The sequence below is a fragment of the Leptosomus discolor genome, chromosome Z (genome assembly GCF_034619465.1).
Source record: "Leptosomus discolor isolate bLepDis1 chromosome Z, bLepDis1.hap2, whole genome shotgun sequence".
NCBI classification, from domain to species: Eukaryota; Metazoa; Chordata; class Aves; order Leptosomiformes; family Leptosomidae; genus Leptosomus; species Leptosomus discolor.
In genome coordinates this window covers 51178396-51202484 of record NC_141419.1, presented here as the reverse complement: position 1 = coordinate 51202484, position 24089 = coordinate 51178396, and the positions used below count along the sequence as shown (strand labels likewise).

The following is a 24089-nucleotide window of genomic DNA, read 5'->3' as shown; positions in this document are numbered from 1 at the left end:
AGAAGAAAACCATGGCCAGACCGGAAATGTGTCACACATTTAAAAAAACCCCTCTAAATAAAGAGCCTAATTTTCAGAACAGTGCTACAAGGTGGCCGCACAATGCTGCAGAGATAATAAATGCCTCAAAATACCCTTCCAAAAGCAAATTCACCTCTGAGGTTTCCAGTAACTACTGCATTGTTGGCTTTCAGAGGCTGTACGCTGCTAAGCACACTCATTAAACTTGTGGAAGAAGGAGGGCCTAGCCTCCATGCTGTCCCTGACAATGTTGTCTTCTGCAGAGCTGTCCTGTCCCACTTGGTGAGTTTTGGGTTAGGTGAATCTTCTTTTAAAAGATTTCCTCTGCATGGCAGAAACCCTTTGCTCAGCAAAGGCAGTGAGTTAATGACCCTCTTTGGTCCGTAGATTGGCAGCAATAATGCACTTTATTAGTAGTAATATTTCATAGATCAGATAAAATAGTATTTCACAGATAGTATAAAGGTAATATTTCACAGATTGTATAAAAGCATAGCTTTCCTAATTCTATCTAATAATATGGAGAAAGAAGAAAAGAAAGAGTGAAAAAAGAGAAGGAAGGAGAGAAAAAGAAAGAAAGGAAGAAAGAAAGAAAGGAAGAAAGGAAGAAAGGAAGAAAGAAAGGAAGAAAGAAAGGAAGAAAGAAAGGAAGAAAGGAAGAAAGGAAGAAAGAAAAAGAAAGAAAGAAAAAGAAAGAAAGAAAGAAGAGAAAGAAATATCACCACTCCTGGGGTCCAGCAATGTCTCACAGGTCTGGTCTGATCTTTGCATCGTGGTGTGTACACACCAGTGTCTTGATTATTGGTATCTTTATGGTCCCTTTCCATCAATATTCGTGAGTCCTGTTCACGTTATCCCCTCCTCGCTTTTCATGCTAATTATCACGCAGGCACAGATATACTCTTATATAAACATTTGGGGGGCTCCAAAGGGGTTTTGTCCACTATAGATAAGGGAGTGGACCTCCTCAAGTCCAGTGTCCACTTGTAGATAAGTCCAGAAACATCCCTCTTCTGCAGGGTTTGTCTGGACAGGAGAGGTTAGGTAGCCACTCCAACTGAAGCCCCCTTATTAATCATCCCAACTAAAGTTTCTGAAGGGGAAACACTGCTCCACCCTCTTATCTTCTTGGAACATGCTGGGTTTTTTGCAAAGCAGGCTGTTTTTTTACAAAGCAGGCTGTTTGTTCAGGACACATATATAAAATCTGCAAAACAGGTTGCTTAAGGCAAAAAAAATCAGACTGTCCTTCACAAGAGCCACCCTAAGGGTCTGGCTGTTCACCTGCCTGTGTATGGCAAAGTCCCGTAGTACTTTTCTCCTTTGTGTTCACCCTTCCAGCTGCCACTGACCCAGAAAACCACCCTAGCAGCTGACAGGTTGCCTGAGTATGTAATGCCACATGATTGTTCAGGTGCTGTTGTGGAAATTTCCTCTTGTTTCAGTGGGCATAATGACTAGGAAAAGGGACTTGTGAGTGTGCAGTGGGAAGCCACAAAAATACTGAAAAAAATCCCAACCACCCATGAGTCATTTTGCACTTCCAGAAGCCAAAAAAAAACCAAACCCAAAACGTAATTTGACTGTATTTTGGGCTGCTAACAAATGCTATTCTCTGGAAAGTTTAGTATGTGCTGGTTTGATTTGTTTGAACAGTGTGTAAAATGATCATACATCCTAGGGACTGTAGGATTATCCCAAACCTCCTCACATGCTTGCAAACAATCTCACTTAAACTGCAGATTTTGTTGCTGCAATGTGTCAAAGCTCTTGACATGTTTGGAAAGCAGCAATCCAAGGTAGCAGAAGAGTTTAGTGGGGCAACAAAGAGCAAAGATTCAGGTTTTCTCATGAAAACTGGGTCTGTACTATGCCGTGCAGGGAAACTGAGGGAAAAGCTGTGCACATACTTTCCCTGAGCACTCAGATGCAGTCATTACCTCTATAAGACACATACTAGCTTAGCGGCACAGCAGTTTTTATCTCCTCTAGCAGGAACCTATCAAACTGTTGGGGTAAAGCTTTAGCTTGCACTGGTTTTCCACTAAATCAGAAACTGCAACCCTGAAGGGGTTGGGGCTTCTTGGATATTGGCTTGATTCGGAGTTTTTTTAAGGAAGTGTTTGGTAAGAGAAGGACATTTAAATGCAGGCATCTCTTCACATCAGATGTGCCTTCATCAGCCTGGTCAGCCTGGTCAGTTCCCGGGTGATCTGCTTCTCAATTAGCAGGGTGCTTGAACTCAGTCTGCAAAAGCTGGAGTGCAACAAGACCTTTGCTGGAGAGTTTTCCATTTGAGTGAAAATTGCCAAAACTAGAGGCTGCCTGCCAGTAGACCCTGTGCCATCAGGTGAAGATGAGAAGGCAGGATGAAGGTAATGTCCAGCCCTGTGTCTGTCTGACACAGCACTTGTAGGATTAGTTTCTTCACGTAATCTCAGTCAAATCTGAATGACTTTAGCAGTTAGTTTCCTTGTCTTTAAGTGCTTTTGTTTCATAAGGTGTAAGATAGAGAAGGGCCTTGTTAAACTCTGCCAACTTGTGAAAACAACTCTGCTTTCTCATCTGAAGATGTAGTTACTCATTCCAGCAAGTGCTAATGTGGCACAGGCACTGTTTACCCCTTTGTGAGGTGTGGCTGGAGGCAAGAGGTGCCACAGGGCTGTGAGGCGGCCAGTTCTGGCAGTGGTCCTGCCAGCGGGGTAGAGGAGGGTGGCAGCCAGCCTTGCTGGCCCCGAGTGCTGCCCCAGGGGCAAGCCAGGCCATTAGCCTTCTAACGATCCGATCCTTTCCTCTGGGACAGAGGCTTTCTAGGGCTGGTTCTGCAGGTGAATTGAATGGCCAGAAAGTTCAAGGGTTAAATTTCTAGCTCTAATTCACCTCTACCTTCCTAAACTGACTTTACAGCAGCTAGGTCATCCCCTTTCCCCCCATCATCCCAGCACCATCACTGTCCACACCTCTGCACTGCGGGTTAGGTAGCAAACCCAGATCAACAGACAATTGATTCAAGGAAACAAATAAAAATACACCAGTACACATAAGCACCTGTTCACATATTATTCCCAATACAGTATTAGTATTCACTAGATTAAATCGTAATCTTGATAGTACATCCGGTACAAATCTTGTATAGATAACTTCAACAATGTAAGCTTGACCACTCAAGACTGAAACACAGAATATATGAAAGAGAAGTCATAAGGAAAGGATTATGAAGTAGGTATTCTGAATTTTATTCAATTACAAAACATTGTTAAGTGCTAGAGAGAGAAGGTGACTCTTTTAACCCTTCTAGATTAAAGTATCTCCCATTTTCATCACCTAGTAATGCCTTTGCATTTATGTGTGGGCTTCCTGCTTAGCCTTTGTGAACTATGTTTACTTTATTTTCCTTGTATAGACTTACTCTACCAAACCATATACCTTTCCAGAAAGTTTTTTCTCCATCAGAAAGTTCAGTTTCATCTTGCAAGAGCAAATTCCCTGTGCACTTCCTGTGATTTCGAATGCTGAAAAAACCAATGAATAACAAATAGCTTGGAATAATGATTTGTGTCTAGTCCTGTTTATCAAAAACACCTGCTGACTGTGCACAAAACACATGGGGGCTATTTCGGGATAAGGTATCCACCCTGGAGAATATACAAACTACCTACATGCTGTGTGTGGATGACTTAGGATTTTAATAGATGACTGCTTTTGGATGGCCACATAACATCCTTTCGCCCAGGAACCAAGCATATACATCAGTTCATCCATCGGTCAGAGAGTAGCACTGTGCTGGAAAGCCATGTGAGGCACTCTGATCCAGCTCCTGGGGTTTCCATAAGAAGCATCTGTGAAACAGTTGGACAAAGATGGTGGTTTCAGTCTCCCCAGGACTCCATAGCATTGTGGGGACAGGGAGTCTCTGGGATTCAAAGGTCTTTATTGAAGGGCTTGAGGTCAAACAGTCTCAAAACCAGTGCTGGAGTCTATAATGTGATACACTTCACAGCAGTCCTGATCTTCAGGCATTGCTGAGAAGCTGCATCATGGAAAAATAAAACTAGTTTCCTAAGGCAAGTACCCACAGCCCTGGGCTGTAGTTGAACATCATGTCACAAGTGCAGGGCAAGAACACGTCTGCGTTTCTTCACCACAGCAGCAGTGTAAAATGGAAAATGTGAGCAAAAAGGCATGTAAGGCATGAATCCGTAGGCTTGGCAGACTCTCAGTGACCAGTTGTGTGAGTGAGTGGGAGGGCTGCCTCCTCTGATGCTCTGTCTGGCAAAAGAAACTGGCATTCCTTCCTCCCGCTCTTGCATTTGAGAAATGTGCAAGTTCAGTTCTTCCTGTAGCAGCTCTTGCAGTAAGGCCTTTGCCTTTAACATCTGTACCAAAGCAACTGGGGAGCCAAGGCCTTCACAAGGAACATCTTTCACAGACTTTGTTGGCCGTGCATTGTTTACTGAGGAACAGGCTGGTTTACAGGCTGTTCTCACACAGCCCCTGTTTGAATGCTGTGCCCCACCAAGTACATGGTTGTGATAAATAATTTTGTCCCAAACCAGGTTTTTAAACAAAGTTTCCAATTTATTAAGTGAATAGAGATAAGCAAACAGTGCTGGGTGCACCGGGAGTCTTTGCTCTACCAGGACGCACAACATGAAAAACAGAGCAACTTCCTTTATAGTCTAGCATTAATTACATATTCATAATAGGCGTGTTCTTTTCCAACGGGCTAGCAAGACACACCGGTTCATATACACAAAAATCACACACATTAATCAGACCTCCTGAGAAGGGCAGTCCTACGGTGATAAGTTCCCGGGATTCACCCACACCTCTGGTGATTGGTGATAAGTTCCCGGGATTCATTTACACCTCCGGTGATTGCTCTTAATCTTCCTTGCATTAGTTGAATCTTCCTTCCTGAGCACAAGCCAGGGCCCCTTTTCTGATGCAAATTCCTCTTGTAAGGAGCAATCCTGTAGATGTTTCCTGGGCGTGTAGATGTGTTTCCTTGATATCTGGAGCTTTGTCTTCTCAGTGTTAGGCAAGATGTTATCTGTTTACCAATTTTGCTGATCAAATAGCTAAAACATCCTTGTAGGGGAAGGAAAACTCAGGGGAACAAAGACGAACACGAATCAGATAAGCACATTTCACAAGGGTTCTCTTAAACTCTCCACTCTCACCACAGGTGATTGCTCCTGATGCTAAGGGTTTTCAAAGGGAGCGGTGACCAGACCATCCAACATGTAAAGATCCTGCTATGAAAACAAATGTACACAGGGCTACTGTAAGCAGCAGATAGGGGTGCAATGACACTGCCTCCAGAATGCTCTTCTGGGGTGGAAAACATAGTGGGTGGTTAGAGACGATGGAACCAGGCATCCTCAAGCTGCTACCCAGTGCAAAGACCAAAGGCAGATTGCACTGCTTGCCCACAGTGAAGGGACACATGCGTCTCCAAGACAGGAGAGGGACCAAGAAAGGCTTGACCTCAAGGAGAAGCCAGTGGCAACAGATGGGAATGTGGCTCAACTTAAGTGAAAAACACTTGCGAGACATGACCTCCAACCATTCACAGGAGAAAAGGCCCAAGCAACAAAATTAGAAAAGCAGGAAGACATGGATTCTTAACTATGAGCTTTTAACTATAACCTCCTTGGCCTGACAACAACGACCTGGACGCATGTCTGTCCTGATGTGCAAAGAAATGCTCAGCAGGCATTGGTAGATGTTTGTTCATCCTTTGTTATTCCAGTGTATTTTTGTGTCTCTACCCAACGTTTCACCTTGACTCTGAGCCATCCTGTCTGATTCCCATCTTCTTCCTGAGGGTTCTTTGTTAAATGTATTGAGATGAAGTACTTAAACTTCAGGTATCTTTTCAAAGTTGATGCTACCATGGCAACATTTATTCCAACCTTTTAATCAGACCCCTGAAATATAAAGGCTGTCCAGTGATGCTTACTGGATGTTGCCTAGGCAGCCTGGGTTTTCCTCAAACTGCCTGGTTTTGTGGGACTTCAACAGTACAACGCATTTAAGCTGAGTTTTAGTTAGTCAGCTGAAGGCTGTAGGCAGATGAATGTATCAGCAATGGAAAAGACTGCCTGCTGCAGTCATAAACTGAACATAAAAGCATTTGAAAGCCTCATCAATTCTTTTTGATCAATTACTCTTGATCAAAATCCTGTGCAGACAAATGCCTCTGCTAACAAAACTTTCCAAGTTTCCATGTCTCTTCACCACCATATCCCTCCTCATGCTCAGACACAAAAACAGTGTAAAAAAACCCAACCAAACAAAAAAAAAAACAAACGAAAGTAACCACATATGGCCTTTGGTGGCCTCTGAGAGTTACCTCTTCAGTTTGGGACTTTTCTGATCAGTGTCTTCCAATAAATCAATGGCTGATTCTCCCAGTTCTGTGGTTCTGTCAGAGGGCAAGGATTAATGACACGTGTCAGTCACCTGTTAACATCTCTGTGCCTTGCTACAGAGATGACATGTTATCATATGGTGCAACTACTGAACTAGGAAGGGCTTTGGGTTTTTCTGTCCATGTGCTATGACCAAGGTAATTACGTAGCTGAGGGCAGTTACATTTTATCTAGATCTTGGCCTGGCAAGGGAGAATCGACTGACAGGCAGGTGGTGCAAAAGACAGGCAAACCTACATAGATTGTATGCTTTGGAGTGAGAGCAGGGAAAAGAAACAAAGCGAAAACATTCACATGTCACAGCATGTGCATCGGAACAAACCAGACTAGCTCCTTCACTCTCCGTGGGTCAAAGGTGGCTGTAGGAATACGCAGATATCCAGAGCAGAGGATTAACTGGGATCAGGCTGGAGATAGAAAGGGGAGAAAATGACCCAGATAAAGACAGGAAGGATTTACTGTTGCACTACCTAGTGACCACAGCATTATCTGTTCCAGCATTTTAATACCAGAAGCAAACTGATTTGTCTGAGCTGAACATTTGCAGCCCAAGGGAACTGCCAGGGGAGTGCTGGAAAATCATCTCTGGGGACGACTAGTCATCTCCAGCCTCACCTGAGGTCTTAGCAGAGCTGCTTTGTTTGCTTTGCTGCAGGGAAAGCCTGGAGCTGAGAGCCTGACAAACATGGGGGGGAAGATCAACCACAAGGCTGACAGTGCCAACTGAGACAGAAACCTTGCACAGGAAAAACAGTGTGATGGATTATTCAAGTTTTCTGCTGTGAGGAAAGGCATCCTCACAACTAACCTTATATCCTTCTGAACAAACCAATGACATACAGTGAGGAAACCACCTCCAGCACTTCCCAAGCGCAAGAATTTGCTTTTACTTAGGCAAAGCAGTACTGGCCAGTAACCTCTTGGGACAGCCCACAGCCCACACTTATGATTGCCCGTAAGTATCTTTCTAACAGGCAAATACTGTCCCTCCTGTACCGACGTATCTCAAAGATGCATACAGTCCACAGGTCATGATGAAAACAGCAGGAGCTCTGATTCCTCCAGAGCTCTGGAAAGGCAAGGCAACCAGCCCACTCCAAAGGCCAAACTATTTCCTTAGAGAATCCAAAGTTACATGACATTGTAAATCACCACACCTGCAACGATGGAAAGCTCTATAAACACCTCTGCCTCTTGCTCTAATAGGGGATGGATTCAGAATCTAGACTCCCACTGCCTTCACCTCCTGGGCAGCCCTAGCAGACATTCTTCTCCTGGCCAGGCTCCTCAGCATCCTCCTCTAGAAGGGCCTTAGCAAGAGCGCTTCACCTGGGCAAATGCCTGCCCAGTGTAAAGTGAGCTTTGCTGCTGCTTCAAACCAGGCACTTCTGGCAAGCTCAGATCCTTGTTTGGAAAATTTTCTATTCCATCCTGCGATAAGAAGGACCCTTCAGGCTGCATCTCTTGCTGAATATGGAAATAACATTTTCAGTGCTCTGCTGTCCCTACAGCCAAACACCCTTTGAAGGCTCAACAGCCTGAAGGTAAGGAAGAGAATAGGCTCTGAATAGCCATGAAAACATCCTAAGATGACACTTCTTTCCCCCCGAGCTGAGAAAGATGTAAGTAGTCCAAAATGCTGGTTTGACTTTTTGCTCATTCTGACTGCTGTTATCAAAAGACAAGACAAGAAAGACCACACAGGGCATGGTTACACTGTAGATAGATAATCTGTGAGAACTGTAACAGACAAGCTTTCCTTTGACTGCAAAACAAATCTGAGAAGCAGGACAAACATGGTGAGCACAGTAGCCCTGTGAAAAGGAGGCAAAGAGTACCCAAGATAATAAATTTAATGCTACCTGAAATACGTTGGCTGGTGAATTGCTTGGAGTCAAAGCTAATTACCAAGGTCATCAGTGTGACAGGGTGGCAGGTAAGGACAACAGACTGTTTTGTGAAATACAGAAGTCAGGCCTAGATGTCTTCCTTTGCAGTCTGTCAAGTATAAACTTACTATGCCAGGTAAAAGGTAGTTTCCTTGTAAATCCAGAGCCACCTGTGAAAGGCTGCTGACAAAAAGCATTCCCACATGCAGGAAACCCACAGACCTCCCAGATCTATATTGCATTTTAATGCATCCCCCTGTGGCTCTCAGATAGGCAACAAAAAGAGGAAGGTCCCCTCCCCTTCCCTGTAGGGGGCAACATAGATGGGGAAAATCCTTTGTTTTGCACAGAAAAGGAATTCACTAACTGTTTGTCTTGGTTTGAAAGACAGGTGTCTGCTGAGGAAGGCAGGAGCCTCCCTTGAAATGGAAAATGCAACCCCCTTCCCTCCAAATTATTATAATTTTGAAATTAAGGGTCATTCAGGCAAAGATATGGGGAATAGGAATAACAGTTCTTTCCTAATATATATATATATATATAACACAAGGCAGGAAAAAAAAAACCAACAAACAACCCACTGGTTTACACTGACAGAGTCAGAAATACAACCTGACACCCTGTTAGGGTGGCAGTAGCAGTCCGATAAGATGCTGGCTGCAGTCCTCCTGAAGTGATGGATGTAGTTCTGTTGAAGCAGAGGTCTTGTAAAAGGGTCTGGTCTTCCTCCGAAGGTCCAGTGGTAGGTAGGTAGCTCTTGTCCTCTGGAACTCCAGTGGGGGGAAAAAACTCCTCTGGGAATCCAGTGGAAGAAGGCCGCTAGGGTGTTCGAGATCTCAGTTTTTATTTAGCATGCAACGCTTGGCTCCACCCCACCCCCCCCACCCCGGGCGGAGCATCTCACAATGGGATGGTGAGTTGTGAGGCAGTTCCTTGATGGGCCGTTAACAAGAGATAGTCCAGGAGGGAGTTATCGATGGGTCAGGCGATAAGGCATTGTTGTGCCCATTAACAGAAGATAGTCCAGAGGGGGGAGGCAGGGAGCACCGCCCCACCTGGTCTCAACAGCTCCCGAAGATGGTAATAGAATACTTTTTTGGGCACATCTTACACTGTAACCTAGGATACTGTTGCAGTCCATCTTTTCTGACAAGGTGTTCAGGCTTCTTTAGCAGTATGCAGAAAGACTTTGCAAGGAGTACATGTGCAGCTTACAAGTATAAAGCAATTGTTGATTGGCTAGCAATGAACAATATTGCTAGGATTTAATAAGCAGCCATCATGCTCATCATCCCTAGAAGATCCCTGAGGAGTCATTGATGGCCAGGAAGGCATCAGTCAGATGAGGAAGGGCTGGCTTCTGAGGATCTCTGGGACATAGCCTATGTGTTGCTGTGTTGCTTTCATTTCCCAGGTCAATTGACACAGATAGCTCTGCTGATGCCATTGAAGTTGGTGTTTATCCCTTTGAATCCTTCAGCATCTAAAAACGTGTCTCAACAACCTTAGTCTGGTGTGTGATTTTTCTTGTCTTGTTTTTCTGCAGACATTCTTAGAATTGCAACCAAGGAACAAAGGGAGTCGCAGATGGGCAGGTCCTCTGGAGGCGAGTTGTGGTTTGCACAAAGAGAGGCATGTATTTGCTGCCACAATCTGGGGAGAAGCAGAGAGGTGAAAGGGAAGTGCATGAACAGTATAACATAATATAAAATCCCAGCTGATTTTTTTGTGGCATCTCCTAGCAGCAGAAGCAGTTTAGGCAGGTCTCAAGAGGACTCAAGAGGAGCAGAAGAGGGGGTAGGGTGATAGACAGTTTTGCATGAAAGACTATGGCAAAGGCCTGTTTCATGCTTGAAGTTTGCTTTTCCTGGGGACAGGAGCTGGACTGCAGAGGATAACTCTGTCCACAGTGCCAAAACAATTGGGAATCCTCCAGATCAATGATGTCTCACTTTCTAGGTTGGGGTGTTTCTGCAGCTCTAACCACCCAAGTGAGAGGAGAGAGGAGATCATGACACAGACAAGCTTCATGCTACAAATTCAGCAGTACCACTGGTCCAGTATCCTGTGTGCTGGGGAACCAGCAATTAGGAGGCTTCTCCAGGCAGTTGTGCTTCATACATTAGCATGGGAGTCTCCAGTTCCTGCATGGAGCACAAAAGAAGTAAACCCAGAGGCCTCACAGAAGAAAGCAAGCACTTAGTTATCATCTCAGTGTGAGATGATGCAGTTTGCTTTTGAGCTGCTCACCTCTTTTCTGGTGCCCTTTGGGGTAGTTTTTTTATGTATGTGAGGGTAGCTCTGTAAAGGAAAGAGAGCGTGAATGTAGCTTGAGGTGAGTGTTTTTCTGACATGAATAAGTCAGTTTTGGCTTTGCTACACTGTTAGCCAGTAAGTTCTGAAAAAGAAATAGTATAATTTAGTAGCAGGGTGAACCAAAAAGCCCAGGCTACTTCAGGACTGTGGTTTTGACTTACCTTGTGGTTTTGGAGATCAGGCGTTTTGGGTGTTCAGTGCCAATGAAGAGTAGAGGTGGCATGGATTCAAGTGGAGCAGGAGAGGTGGTAGTGAGATAGATATTTGGCATAGAGGACAATGGCAAGTACAAGGTAACTCATCTTCTACATTAAGGACATGACCAGACAGGAGCTCTGTAGGGTTTAAATGCCTGCTAGAGCAGTCTGCAATCATGCCTCCCACCTCAAACACTGTAGACAAGCATATGCTCTTCTTTAGGCATCAACACGCAGAGACACATGAATAAGTAGCTCGGCCATCCGGAGGAGCTGGGCACTGGCACCACATGGCTATCATCATGACCCTGGGAAGTAACTTGATCAGGAGAGAGACTGAGCTCGGACTCATGGGTCAGCAGTGGAGAGACTCTCCTTAGAAATTTGCTAGGCCAACACATCATCTTGCATCTTGGTGGAGCACACTGTCTGGCTATTCTTATAGCATACTTGCCATCAGTGTTTAGTTGGTGCTTTCATGTTCCCACACTTCTGCATTGTACCCTGAGGTTTGATCACTGCCTGTCCAGAAATGATGGACTGCAGCTCACAGGATTTGGTGCAGAGTTTCACAACAGCTTTGTCTGAGGCTGAAACATATCTCTGTACTTCAGAGAACTCCTTATCTTCATTGTAACGTAGCTAATTTCTGGTCTCTGCATGAGTTCCATGTTTCTCCTTGGCTATGGAAGAATGGGAAGAAAACAGTCAAACAAAAATTTTGCCTCTAAGGAAGAGTAGTGTTTCTGGGGCCCAAATTGTTGTTTATTTCCACTTATATATAGGAAGGGGAGTCAAATCAGTGCACCATAGGCTGGCAGTCCTTGAGAAAACAGGTTGAAGGTATTTCCACTTTGCTGTGAATGAGTGAATCACCTGGGCCAGGCCATAGCTGTGCTTTCCAACAAGTGCCCAAGAGATCTGAGCTGAACCAGAGGGGCGAACTGTTGCTTTCTGGCATGTCCTTTGGCCAAGAATGGCTGCATCCAGAGAGTGGCTGCATTGGTCAGGCCTGCCCCAGCAACAGCATCAAAACCAAGCTTCAGGATGCACCTCAGTCAAAGCTGGAGTGCTCTCTGGAGGGGTAAGGGTTGAACACAGGTGAATCTCTGAGGAAGAAAAAACACCTCCCCATGGTGTGAAAACAGCTGTGCATACAGTGAACCAGCCCCACTGAATATCCCAGCTTCAGCACCTGGGAAGCCCAAGGCATGCCTGTGGTGGTATTTGGAGCTGTGCCAGGTAGGGATGTGGATCTGGGTATCTGCATCACAGTAACTACAGCCCTGCTTCTCCATCCCCACTGTGGCAGTAGCACCACAGGGTCCTGCACCTGCAGGCTAACTGCAGCAAGCCGGGCACCCTGTGGCTCCCAAAGCACTTGGAGACCAGCTAGGTGAGGTCTGCTTTATTTCTGCTGTGAGAAGAGCTGCTTCCCTGTGGCCTTTGTATGCAGCTGTCTGAACTTACAGACTCCTGCCCTGTGCAGGCAACTCATGAGCTCCCTCTCAGGCAGCATTTGTGTCCTTTTGCCATGTGTTAGCTTTTGCCCAAGGCCAGCCCTTCCTTGCCTTTGAGCCTGATCAAAACTACATAACACCAACACTCTAAAGGAACAGCACTTCCAGTACTGTTTCACCGTTGTTTTGCAGTGATGGCATATACAATATAAAATGTCTCCAACTACTGTATGCTATGTGGTACTGGAAATCATCTTGTTTTGATCAATTAGCTAGAAGGAAAAACTTGTGCTGTTGGTAAGCAGTCTGATTGTCTCCAGCAAAATAAGAGCAATTATCTATTATTTTCTTCTGCTGTTGATCAGTTATGATAATGCAGGAGATCTGTAGGTTTAAAAGATAGAAAAGAGCCATTGTCTAGCCCATATAATGCAATCCAGTGGTTTTGTATTGAGCTTACAGTCTACTACATAAAGTTTGTGTTTATTTTACTCCAAGAGTCTGAGTTTTCTAAAGAACTCTTCCACCTGTAACCTAACTATACTTTGAGTCTTATCCCTTCTCCTTTCCTCTCCTCTCCTCTCCTCTCCTCTCCTCTCCTCTCCTCTCCTCTCCTCACCTCTCCTCTTTTCCCTTTCCTTCCTCCTTTTGTTCAAAGGACGAGAAGAATCAGGTCTTGATCACAAATGCTTGGCTGCAGATGGTGAGTAACCTGTGTCAATAAAGATAAAAATCCCTTTCTAATATTAAACTAATGAATGTGATTTCGTAGATGAAAAGCAGGATTGCTGTCTTGTAACTTGTCTATAATGTGAAACAAGCAGATATTTTTAGTCCTTTGGATTCTCTCTCATGCTTTTTTTAACAATGAAAATTAAATGCAAGAGACTACATGAATCCTTTGAGCAGACCTGTTGATATTTGGAGGGTAAAACCAACTGCGTTGTTAGGCCACTGGGTGTAGGGGTCTAGTAACAAAGAACCCAATGTTAGAGTCCCACCATAGCTGAAGGATTCTTAAATAGGCTCAAGGCCTTCCCCAAGCCCGGTGACCCAGTAAGACATAGGCACCTTCACTTACAGCTTCTGGGAAAATCCCCACCTATGTCTGAAACAGTGAGCCAGGAGTGCCCCTGTGGAGAGCAGGGCACAAAGATCCCCAGCATTTGTCCCCTAACAGCAGTGATGAAGCCATGCATGGCCTGGGTGGTAGGGTGGCCAGGGACCACATGCAGCCCCACACTGCATTGCTGCTGGCAGTGCCCAGGCACATCATCAGGAACATTGCCTTTCCTTGTGCTTTCCAAGCCTCATCCATAAATGTTCCTCCTCCCTCTTCTGCAGCCTGCTCCATCTGAGTCGTCACTTGCACTGGTCATGCAGGATAAGGAAAACTGATCATCACTGAGGGCTTTAGGGGAAGGAGTTTCCCATCAGGTCTGCTGCTGGCAGCATACAGTGAGAGATATGGTCTTTTCTTATGGTGCGCAAACCAATCTCCTTAATGGCTTGCCCTCAGTAAAGATGCAGCTCTACAGCGGAAAACCTGTGGGAAACTTGAATGATTGAACCAATTCTGCTTTGACTTTAGAAGCCAAACACTATCTCATGTTAATGAGTGTAACTGAACAGGCTGTTTCGTCCTCAGCTACGTGCTGGGATTTGCAGCAGAAATGAGTTGTTCTCTATTGCAAAAACTAACCCAGACCAACCTAACAGGGCTACAGGATTGTTACAACAGAGCCTGTGGGTCTCCTATCCCTTGCAGAGATGTTCTTCAGTTATAACACTGGTAACTGTTTCCCTTGCAGCACTCCCATAGAGCTTTGCTGCAAGTCACAAGGTTCAGCACAAAAGCTGTGCCTGCACCTTTCTTGAATTAACTGTGCTGAGGTGAAGGAGAGGAGATCAGAAACAGCCCCTTGGAATATAAAGTTTACTTGCCTACCACTCACAGCAAGGCAGTTATTAAAAGAATCATCCAACCTTCGTAACACATTGATTTCCAGCAAAGAGGGACTCTCAGACTGTGGTCCATGTATCAGTGGTGATACTGAAGTCATTCAAGCCATGTCAGCTCAGAACCACTGTGCCTCATGGAGGTGTATACAGCCAGTGTTTCTGCCAGCCCACCAGAAAAGGTTTGGGATGCCTGGCTTGAGGCCACAAAGTGAAGAGTTTAGACACTAAATTTAAACACAGCTCACAGCATTCAGTTGTCACACTGTGGATTCCTCAGTACACATGCCACCATTTCTTAATAATTAAAGCTGAGCATTAAACTATTATTGTACTACTGCTATTGCTACTGGGAAAATCCATTCTGTTCCCATAATATTCCAGACGACTTTGAAGACTTTTACCAGTTCATATAATCTGATGTATGTATTTGCCAACAGTACTGGATTGATGTTTACTTGTCTTGGGATCAATATGAATACCCAGGGGTGCAGAACTTGCGATTTCCAGCTGACCAGATTTGGGTACCAGACATTCTTCTGTATAACAGGTAAGCAAGATGTGCAACAGTTGATGGGAGCCTAGAACTAGAGCATTAGATGCTGGAAATCAGCCATGCTTCACTGATATTCTGGGTTTTTTTGCCATCTGGGGATTTGGCTCTTACTCTTGAAACAGTAACAATAAAAGCAATCACCAGTTAATTGATTTTTCTAATATCCAGTCTGAGTCTTCCTTGTTGTAGTCTGCAGATGTCTTCTTTACGTTTTCCTCATGAATGCAGAGAGAAAACAATTCCTATTCTCGTTACAATCACCATGACTGTCCTGGAAAATCATTATCATGTCTCTGCCACAGTGTTCCTGCCTGAACTAAACAAATGGATTTTCCTCTCACTTTGCTCATCACTCATATTTTATAAATCTCTCCATCATTCCTCTTCACCTCTGAACACTCTCTAATCTCTTTTTCCACCTTCAGAGCTGAATCCAGCTCTCTAGCCAGCACTTCTGCAGTATTGAATGGAGTGGAAGCTCTCTGGACAGATGTTTCCGTAATGCTTTCCAGGAGGCAGGAATTTTGGTTTTACTCTAACATCTTAGTTTTGGACTTATTTTTTGTTCTATCACAAACACCAGATGTAGTACTTCAGCCTTGCTGTCTTACTAGATTTTCAGTGATCTGTCTTTCTCTGACAGTTTTAGGGGTAATAATTTCTAATGATCCAGATTTAATTTAATTTTGTTGGTTTCCCCAGTTCACCAAGATCCATTTTCCATTCCAAGTCCTCACTACAAAATATCTGAAGGGGGTTTGGAATGACCTGGATTGTTTAAATGTTTCTCTTTCTTTCAGCTTTACTCCTCACAATCTCTTTATTCCTTTTCAGTCTCTAAAAAGAGACATGTAGCCTGGCCCATATTACTGTAGTTTGTTTATGAAAACATGATGTGGCAAAGGCTTTCAGAAAATCAGATGTATCACCTGCCTCCTCTTACTCAATCAGTAAGAAAATCAGAGTGATTTGATGGAGTTGGCACGTGACAGATCTGTGCCAGCTGTTTTACCTCATTATCTTTGAAGTTAGGCTGATGTGTCTGTAATTTCACCTTTAAAAAAAAGAAAACTAGAATTCTCTTTGATCTTCCCTGCTTCACCGAGCCCTTCCGTGTTCTCCACCAGCTCTCACAAATAATTGTTAATGCTTCAGAGGGTATTTCGGCCAGTCCCTTCAGTTCTGAAGAGCAAATTTCATCAGCCCTGCCAACTGGAATCTGTCTTATCTACAATTCTTTAACCTGTTCCTCCCCTATTCTGGCCTGGACTCCTGTCACTGTGCAAGAATTGTGGTGTGCCACAGTTTGTGAAGAGTGAAGCACAGAGGGTGCAGGGTACTGCAGCTTTCCTTTGTTTCCACAGCAAGTAATGGATCTATCTGGTCTTAGGTCTTTTCTTTGTTTCCTTGCATTTGTAAAAACCTTTCTTGTTGCCTTTTGTGTCTTTTCATGGTTATCACTCATTCTACACTTAGCCTTTCAATTTTATACCCTTTGTTTTGTGCTACGGATAATACTGATGACTGAGGACACAGACATAAATAAAGAGCAGGTCACAGGAGGAACAGAGGGCCTGAATTTTCCATATCTGGTTGTGAAACAGGGTGAGTAAGATAGTGTAGTCATGTGTGGTAGATCTGCATATAGCCATGACAGGCAAGGCCTTACAGCATCAGCCAGGGGAAACCTCCGTTGTTAATCTCTTCCCAAGAGACTCTCTGGAGCAAGCTTCCAGGCCTGCTCTGTTGAAGAACTCTTGTCCTTGCCTGTCTCATTAATCTCTTATTTTTCTTAGAATTATTGGAATCCTAAAGAAATTATCTTTTCTTTGTCCCTTTAACTTAGTTTCTGCTCTTAGAGTCTCAATAAATCTCCTCCTACAAGCCTCAAATCTAAAGCAACTTCTCCCGAGTCCTTCCTCCACTGCTTGAAGCAAACCCTTGGCCCTTCTGCATCCTATGAGACTGCAGAATTGTTGCCTCAGGCCACCGTTACTCTTGCAATAGATATCTGGGTAACAGATAACTTTATTTACAGTGAGCTGCCTGATTCTGACAGCAGCCCCAGAAAAGCTGTCATTGTCCCAACTGTCCAGCCTTTGGATACAGCTGCTGTGACACTTTTGCTCCTTTCACTTCTGCCTTTACTCTGAGACATTCAACAGCTCTGCCTCTCACTTCTTTGAAGACATTGCAGCATGCAACTAGCACGCCTGGGTTCAGGCTAACAGTGTCTGTGAGAAGCTGAGATACTTACCAAGGGCAGACTCTTCACCCAGGTGCAGGACACTAATTCAGACATCCTGTGCATTAAATTGAGCCAAAAGATTTTTTTTACGTTGCCAGTTACTACATCTTGACTCAAATATTATCTTGCTTTTTCTTTGTTTTGTTTTGTTTTCTTTTGTTTATACTGTGTTATAGTGCAGATGAAAGATTTGATGCAACATTTCACACAAATGTGCTGGTGAATTACTCTGGATCCTGCCAGTATATTCCTCCAGGTAGGCACAGAGAGCATTTGTTTGCTTTAAGTCAAGTAAGTACAAACAGTTCTCCTTCAGGAATTAAATGAAGGTGTTTAGAAGCAGTCTGTGGAAATTTTGCAATTATGGGACAGACCCACTGAGGTAATTTAAGTCCGTTATCAGTGGCATATTTCCACTTCACAAATCAATAAATCACTCTCCTGAGCAATTTGCTTAGAACATTAAGAGGCCCAGCTGAGGTGTTGTCTAAAGCAAGGTGGTATGCACCCTCACATCACGTTCCATGTACAATACAATTAGCTCTTTCATGAGAGTGGAGAGGCTTGTGACCACAGGAGACCTTGAGAGCAGCACTCCTTCTGCAGTGAAGTCCTCCCTGCCAGGCTGAGGCTGCAAGTCCAGGTGAAAAGACAAACTGAGACTGGTCTCACACAGACAGACCTGAGTCTCAGCCTGCTTTCCATCTGTATTGCCAATTCAGTGCCTGTAGGGCCCAGCAGCCAGGACCTACCAGCAAATACACAGGCCATCCCTACAGTTGCACACTGTGGTGGATAAGAAATGCCCAAATTTATGTCATAGCTGCTGGCAGACCAACCTCAAGCATGTCCACAGGGCCCACCGAGGAACAAGTGGTTCCCGATAGGGCTGGTCCTGATAGCCCTTCCCTGATAGGGCTGGTCCTCTATTGATCCCTACCCCTGAGACCCTTAAATCATCCCTGTGGTTTCACTGGGACAGACCCATGGATAAGGTTGCTCACCAGAGAGCTACATGAGAAAGGAATAAAATGGCATGTACCAGAGCAGAGCCTTCTGCATCCCTCCAGGTAAGAAGGTGATGCAAAAAGTGCCTATATAAGCAGATTAGATGTCCTGCTCATCTCTTGGTGAGCTACGAACTCCATGGTGAAGAACTGGTTACTTAAGAACCCAAGGAAAGAGTAGAGAGGAAAAAAATAATAACCTAAACTTGTTGTGTGAAGCACAGAAAATCCTTTGTTACAGGGATTTAACTGCTGCTGAACTACTTCACAAAATTTTACAAGGAAAATTTGATAATCAGCCTACTGACTGTAACAAGGGCTCACAGAAACAGCTAGATTAATCAAGACACTAGAAAGCATGGAAGAGTGGAAAAGATGGTGTTTCCAAAGCTTCATGAAAGTTTAATTTCCCATGACTGAGAGCAGGCTCTCCATCAAAGAAAAAAGATAGGTGGAGGAGAGGGAAAGGACAAGAAGGGGACAGCTGTCTGCTGTTAAGAAAAAGAGCAGAGCCAAGATTCAGGAGAAACTGGGAGATAAGTCTCCATGTAGCCCGTCCAAAAATGGCCATGATGGTGGGATTCAGACCTCCCGAAACTTAAAGGGACAAATGAAGGGAACACAGCCACCCCAGAGCAGCAGAGTTTGTGCAGGGACATGGTCTTGCACACACGGTTATGCCACAATACCCTCAGCCTTTGTGACAGCAGGCAAAGACTAATCAAGGATCTCTTTTTTGGGGGGATTTTATCTTCAAAAGACATGGCTCAAGAACTTACTTCAAAACACCAAACTCCACTCGGCTAGGTGACTTGGAGCTGGAATTCACATTAGCTGATGTTTTAGGAAGCATGCAGAAACAATTACTGCAAACAGGTAGGCTAAGTGCAGCATTGGAGATAATTTTCCAATTAAGCAGAAACTGCCTGTCCTTCACACAGTGCCTCTGAACCAGCCAGCAAGCAGTGAGCTGGTGAGGTTAAGGTGAAGGCTGCAAAGCTACGGGCCCACAGGAGTGAGGGTTTGCAGGGATGACCTCTGTGCTTTGCCACCAGCTGCCAGTGATGCAGGCTGCGTGGATCATCTTCCCCACTCTCCAAGCCCTCCATGCTGCTGGACAGATGGGGAAGTACTGCAGCCATAGCTGTGCCCAAGAAGAAAGTTTGGAACATCCATAAGTTTGTTCAGTTTTTTTTTTTTCTCTCAGCTGAATAACAAAAAAAGGGAAATAATTAGTTTGGAACAATATACAAATACTAATCTCCTAAACTGTTTAAAATGTCACATGAAATAATAATCCAGATCAAAATTCAAGGCCCAGGCTAAAATATAGAAGATAAAGGCCAGCACCGAGTACGGTTTAACACAATAACATATTTTCAAGGGACTGTGTGTCTAATGCAGGGCCTGACAAGGAACTCCTTTCAAAGAGCTTGTCACCATACTTCCAGCCACAGTGTGTGCACATCTATGTACACTACACTTCTGTCAGGCCCTGCAGCACTCCCTTTCCTGGGGCCAGATAGCACCAGGAGACAGGTTGGGCTGCTGTGGGTGGCCAGAGTGTCCTCGGTGACCTACCTCAAGGATGCAATGAAATAGATCTTCACTGGTACCCAGGAAGGGAGGTTATTCCACTCATGGCAGCGTCTTACACCTGCACTACTTGTTGGGTTACAGACTTTTGGAGAAGAAAGTTGCTCACAGTCGATTGGACAGATAAGGATGAATTGCACACTGCACATGCTTGATTCTGACTGATTTCTATCCACAGGCATTTTGAAGAGCACATGCTACATTGATGTCCGCTGGTTCCCCTTTGATGTGCAGAAGTGTGATTTGAAGTTTGGCTCCTGGACTCACAGTGGCTGGTTGATTGACCTGCAGATGCTCGAGGCTGATATTTCCAACTATATCTCAAATGGAGAATGGGATTTAGTGGGTAAATCAGCTGGCCTAAAAAATTTCAGTAGCCTAATGTTCAAAGGCAAACCCCAAATATATAGAAATAATCTATCCCACTGGGACATGCAATGCAGATATTAAAAGTTTATATGTAAGAAGCAGAAAAAAAAAAAAAAAGAAAAAAATCACAGATCAAAGACAATCTTTCAACTGCATTCACTGAACTGTGTCTGAAAACACCGTGTTCTGAAGCAATTGCCTGCAACTGAGTATATAAATGAAATCTACTAGTTTTGATGCATCTGAGCAGTTTCTCAGTACTAGACTTGGATGTGCCTCATGTGGGTGTACGGAACACTACTCTAACGTATCAGCCAAAAATTGATTGGTGTAAAAACAAACGCTATTTCAGCAAAATTGCAATGAGCTTTTAGAGAGATGAATCTCTCTCTCCCAGAAAACCATCAAAGCATCTACCAGTTCATAGTAACTGCAAGTAATTGCAGTTCAGTATGTCTCTCTTCCTTTCTGTCCTTTGGAAGATACCTGTATTTTTAAAAGATGAATCTATGCCTAGAGCTAGTTATTCAGAGTGAGCTCCTAGTGAGTTATTTTGAACTCATTCCTGTAGCTTAAATCAGAGGCAATGCTATGGAAATTGATAGAGCTTAGACCACCCTAAGGAGAACATGCAGAAATGACATTTCATCTGCTAGTCTGGCTATGTAGACAAGGAAATAACTGGCACTGACCAACTGCATCCAGTAGTTTTACCATTCAGGGCATGTGAGAAATAATAGAATAAGAAACATAATCAGTCTTCAGATTGATGAGGAGCTGAAGGACTCCATAGGGAAGTCCTCCTAAAGTCTGTCCATTTCACAGCATACTTGACTTTCCAATGCTCCATTGTAGTGGTTATTTCTGTCCAATAACTTTGCGTATCTTATTAAGAGATGGCCTGTGGTGTATCTGCCTTCAGCCCTGACCGAGGGTGGACAATACAGGCCCTTATCTGGCTTATACAGCAAAAGCATTAAGTAACACCTCAGGCAAGCCATAGCCATATCCTTTCTGGAAAATTTGCTGTGTTCCTGCCAAATCTTCCATGTGCACAGTAACAAAAAAGAGGTGAACAATGGTGGTGTGAAAGATACAAGGTGCTGAGTTCTTCCAGCTCCCCAAACATTTCCTGTGCTGCTGCAGTCCTTGCCACGCAGAATCTCAGTCAGTCTACTGCAGCTGCGTCACCATGGCCAGCCCTGCAGTACAGCTATATTGTACAACTATGTCTCTTAACCTTCAGAAATGACAGACTTTAAGCTTAACTTGACACCCCTTTTGAATATTAAGCCATATCTGGTTTGGTTTTCCTGACAAAACAAAGTAAATGTTTATAAGAGAATGACAGAAGAAGAAGAATCAGTGGCACTTGTCATGCAGAAAATCTTCTGCATGGGCTAGCGAACATGACATGAGCTGTTTGTTACCATTCTCTGCACGCAGTAAGGCAGAATGCATGTTTTACTGAGTTAATCCTTGACCACTTCTTGCAAATCTGTCCTTGTTGAGGTTCAGATGCTCAGAACTGTTTTGATCTGTCCCAAATGAGCTTTCTTGGCTAAGCCAGGTTCTAATGACTCAAGGCATGAAAATAAACCTAGAAAACAACAGAAGGTGGACTAGGAACAGCAGACATCTTGCAGTGTTGCCTTAGATGTTGCTGAAGACTCTGACACACTAAGAGTTACCTGGGCTCATTTAACCCTGTAGTGGTGTATTTCAGCTTTCAATCGACATTGGAACTAGGCACATTGTCCTTTGTCCCCTTTAATCTCTTCATCCATGTGTGCATCTTTGGCTGCAAGTGACTTTTGCCTGGTAAAGGATTTGGGGGTGTCTTTTCTCCCTTATCAATTGCAACAGGACACTTCAAAGCACTCTTCACTGCACCATGTGTGGCAGAGATGCCACACATTGCCTCATAAACCACCAGTTGTTGGCCCATTCCAAGAGGAAACCCGGTGTCTTGCACCTCTCCCCACTGCTCTGATCTCCCTCTCTGTAGGTGTCCCAGGAAAGAGGAATGAGATGTACTATGAATGCTGTAAAGAACCATACCCAGACGTGACATACACCATCACCATGCGCCGACGCACCCTCTACTATGGCTTGAACCTACTCATTCCCTGTGTTCTCATATCTGGTTTGGCACTTCTTGTTTTTCTTTTGCCAGCTGATTCAGGGGAGAAGATTTCTTTAGGTAAGTGCTAAAGAATTAATTTCTATTGTAAATGCTTCCTCTAAAATGGAAAATAAATACCTCATGGTGCTTGATGAATAAAGATTTCCTTGGAGGAGCAATAGGAGCACTTGTTTGGTTATAGAAACCAGAGTAACAGCTTTATGTATGACATTCACACAGCCTGTGATAAACAATTCTAAAAATTTTTTTATTTTACCCTGGGATGAGACAGAACTTGTCACTGGAACAGGCAGCAGTGATAGTAGCCTGTCATTCCTGTTGTCTTCTTTAGTACATCTCAGTGCTTTTCACAGCTGATTGTGTTTTTCAAATAGCACATACTAAGACACAGAGAGTGAAGGCTTGTGAGCAGTAGCAGCTGGGCATTGGATTTTCAGCTCCCAAGTTCAGCTCCTAAACCACCAAGCCATGAGTTCCTGGTGAATGCAAAACAGTGACAGCCAAGGAAGTGCTAAATGAGGTTCACTGCTGTGTGTGTCGATAAAGACAGGAGGAGGGCTTCCAAGAGAAGACAGGGGAGAGCTGGAAATACACTAGACTGTCCCAGGCATGACCTCAGGAGTTGATTGTGCACAGCTCCACTCAAGATGGAGAACTTTAAATCGTATGAAGTGCCCTCAGTGTTAGTAGAACAATCAGGGATCTGAGCAGCCTGTCTCACAACAAGTAAAAACACAGGCTATGGGGAATACAATTGCTGTCTATGAAAGACAGGATGGAGACAAGGAAAAGTTATTTGAGCAGAAGCACAATGTTGACACAAAAATAGGAGATAATGTTGATGCATTGATCTTGTGATTTCTCAGTATTAGGGCAGTTAGGTTTAGCAACAGTCTTTCCAGATAGAAAAATCATAAAGCTTCTTTTAAAATGGACTGCAGCTCTTTGGAGGGTGTTACATAATATGCAATAGTCAAAAATTAGACTTATGTATGTGCAAGTCTCTCCTAGCCCTTAATAACACCTTTTGTTAGCATTATGTTTTGGAAAAGCAGTGTAGTTTACCAGTTCTGCAAGCTTCATTTCACTTGGAAGGAAAGATTTCTCCATTACTTTTAGAGAGGCAGGAGTTTGGGTATAATAGAGAAAAGTGAAAAGACAGCACATAAATTTGCATCCAAAAATGCTCTCACTTTGTGGAAGTTCTCGTCTGCACTGACAGGCATGAAGTCATGGGTTTGGCTTAGCCAAGATCAGTACAGGGTTATATTTAACAGCAAAGACATCAGAGCAGCAGCTGCAGAGTTCATGTTCCTCATCCTTCCCCTCCACGTTCACTCCCTGCAGGTATCACTGTCCTGCTTTCCCTGACTGTATTCATGCTACTTGTGGCTGAGATCATGCCTGCAACTTCTGACTCAGTCCCACTAATAGGTAAGTTGATTTTGTCTGCTTTGTGCACAATGTACAATGCTTCTCAAGAGTCGTTTGAAGCCTATTTGAGGGCTGACCTTTTTTGTTACCATTGTTTTGCATTTCAGCAATGTCAGGAGTAACATAAAGTCTGGGCTTTACAGTTTACCTGTATGAAAACAGCCTGCATGAGAGGTATAAAAAGGTTTTGGAAATATCAGATAAGATGGTAACTGCAAGGATTGAGGGGACACGGCATCCATACCAATGTGCAGGTTTGCATAGGCAAAGCACAAAGCCAACAACACCAGTGCACAGGCATGAGTGGTATACTGGAATAGTACTCAGCCCTGGCTATGGATTCATTGTGTGGGTCCATAAAGTCCCTTCAACAGCACTTGGGACAAAACTGTGTGTACAGAGAGCTCTTGAAGATCTCAGTGCTGCTAACTGGAGAAAATTAATCTTTCTTCTT

General features: G+C 44.0%; 1 protein-coding gene across 1 annotated transcript in view; it reads left to right on the top strand.

Annotated features, from left to right (window-relative positions):
* The window catches only part of LOC104348224 (neuronal acetylcholine receptor subunit alpha-7), a 61379-nt gene that overhangs the window by 20106 nt on the left and 17184 nt on the right, over positions 1-24089 (top strand). The window contains exons 3-8 of the mRNA XM_086479713.1: positions 12979-13023; positions 14720-14829; positions 17260-17339; positions 19865-20032; positions 22064-22258; positions 23549-23635. Coding sequence (XP_086335839.1) covers positions 12979-13023; positions 14720-14829; positions 17260-17339; positions 19865-20032; positions 22064-22258; positions 23549-23635 — 685 coding nt within the window. The remainder of the gene's footprint in view (positions 1-12978; positions 13024-14719; positions 14830-17259; positions 17340-19864; positions 20033-22063; positions 22259-23548; positions 23636-24089) is intronic.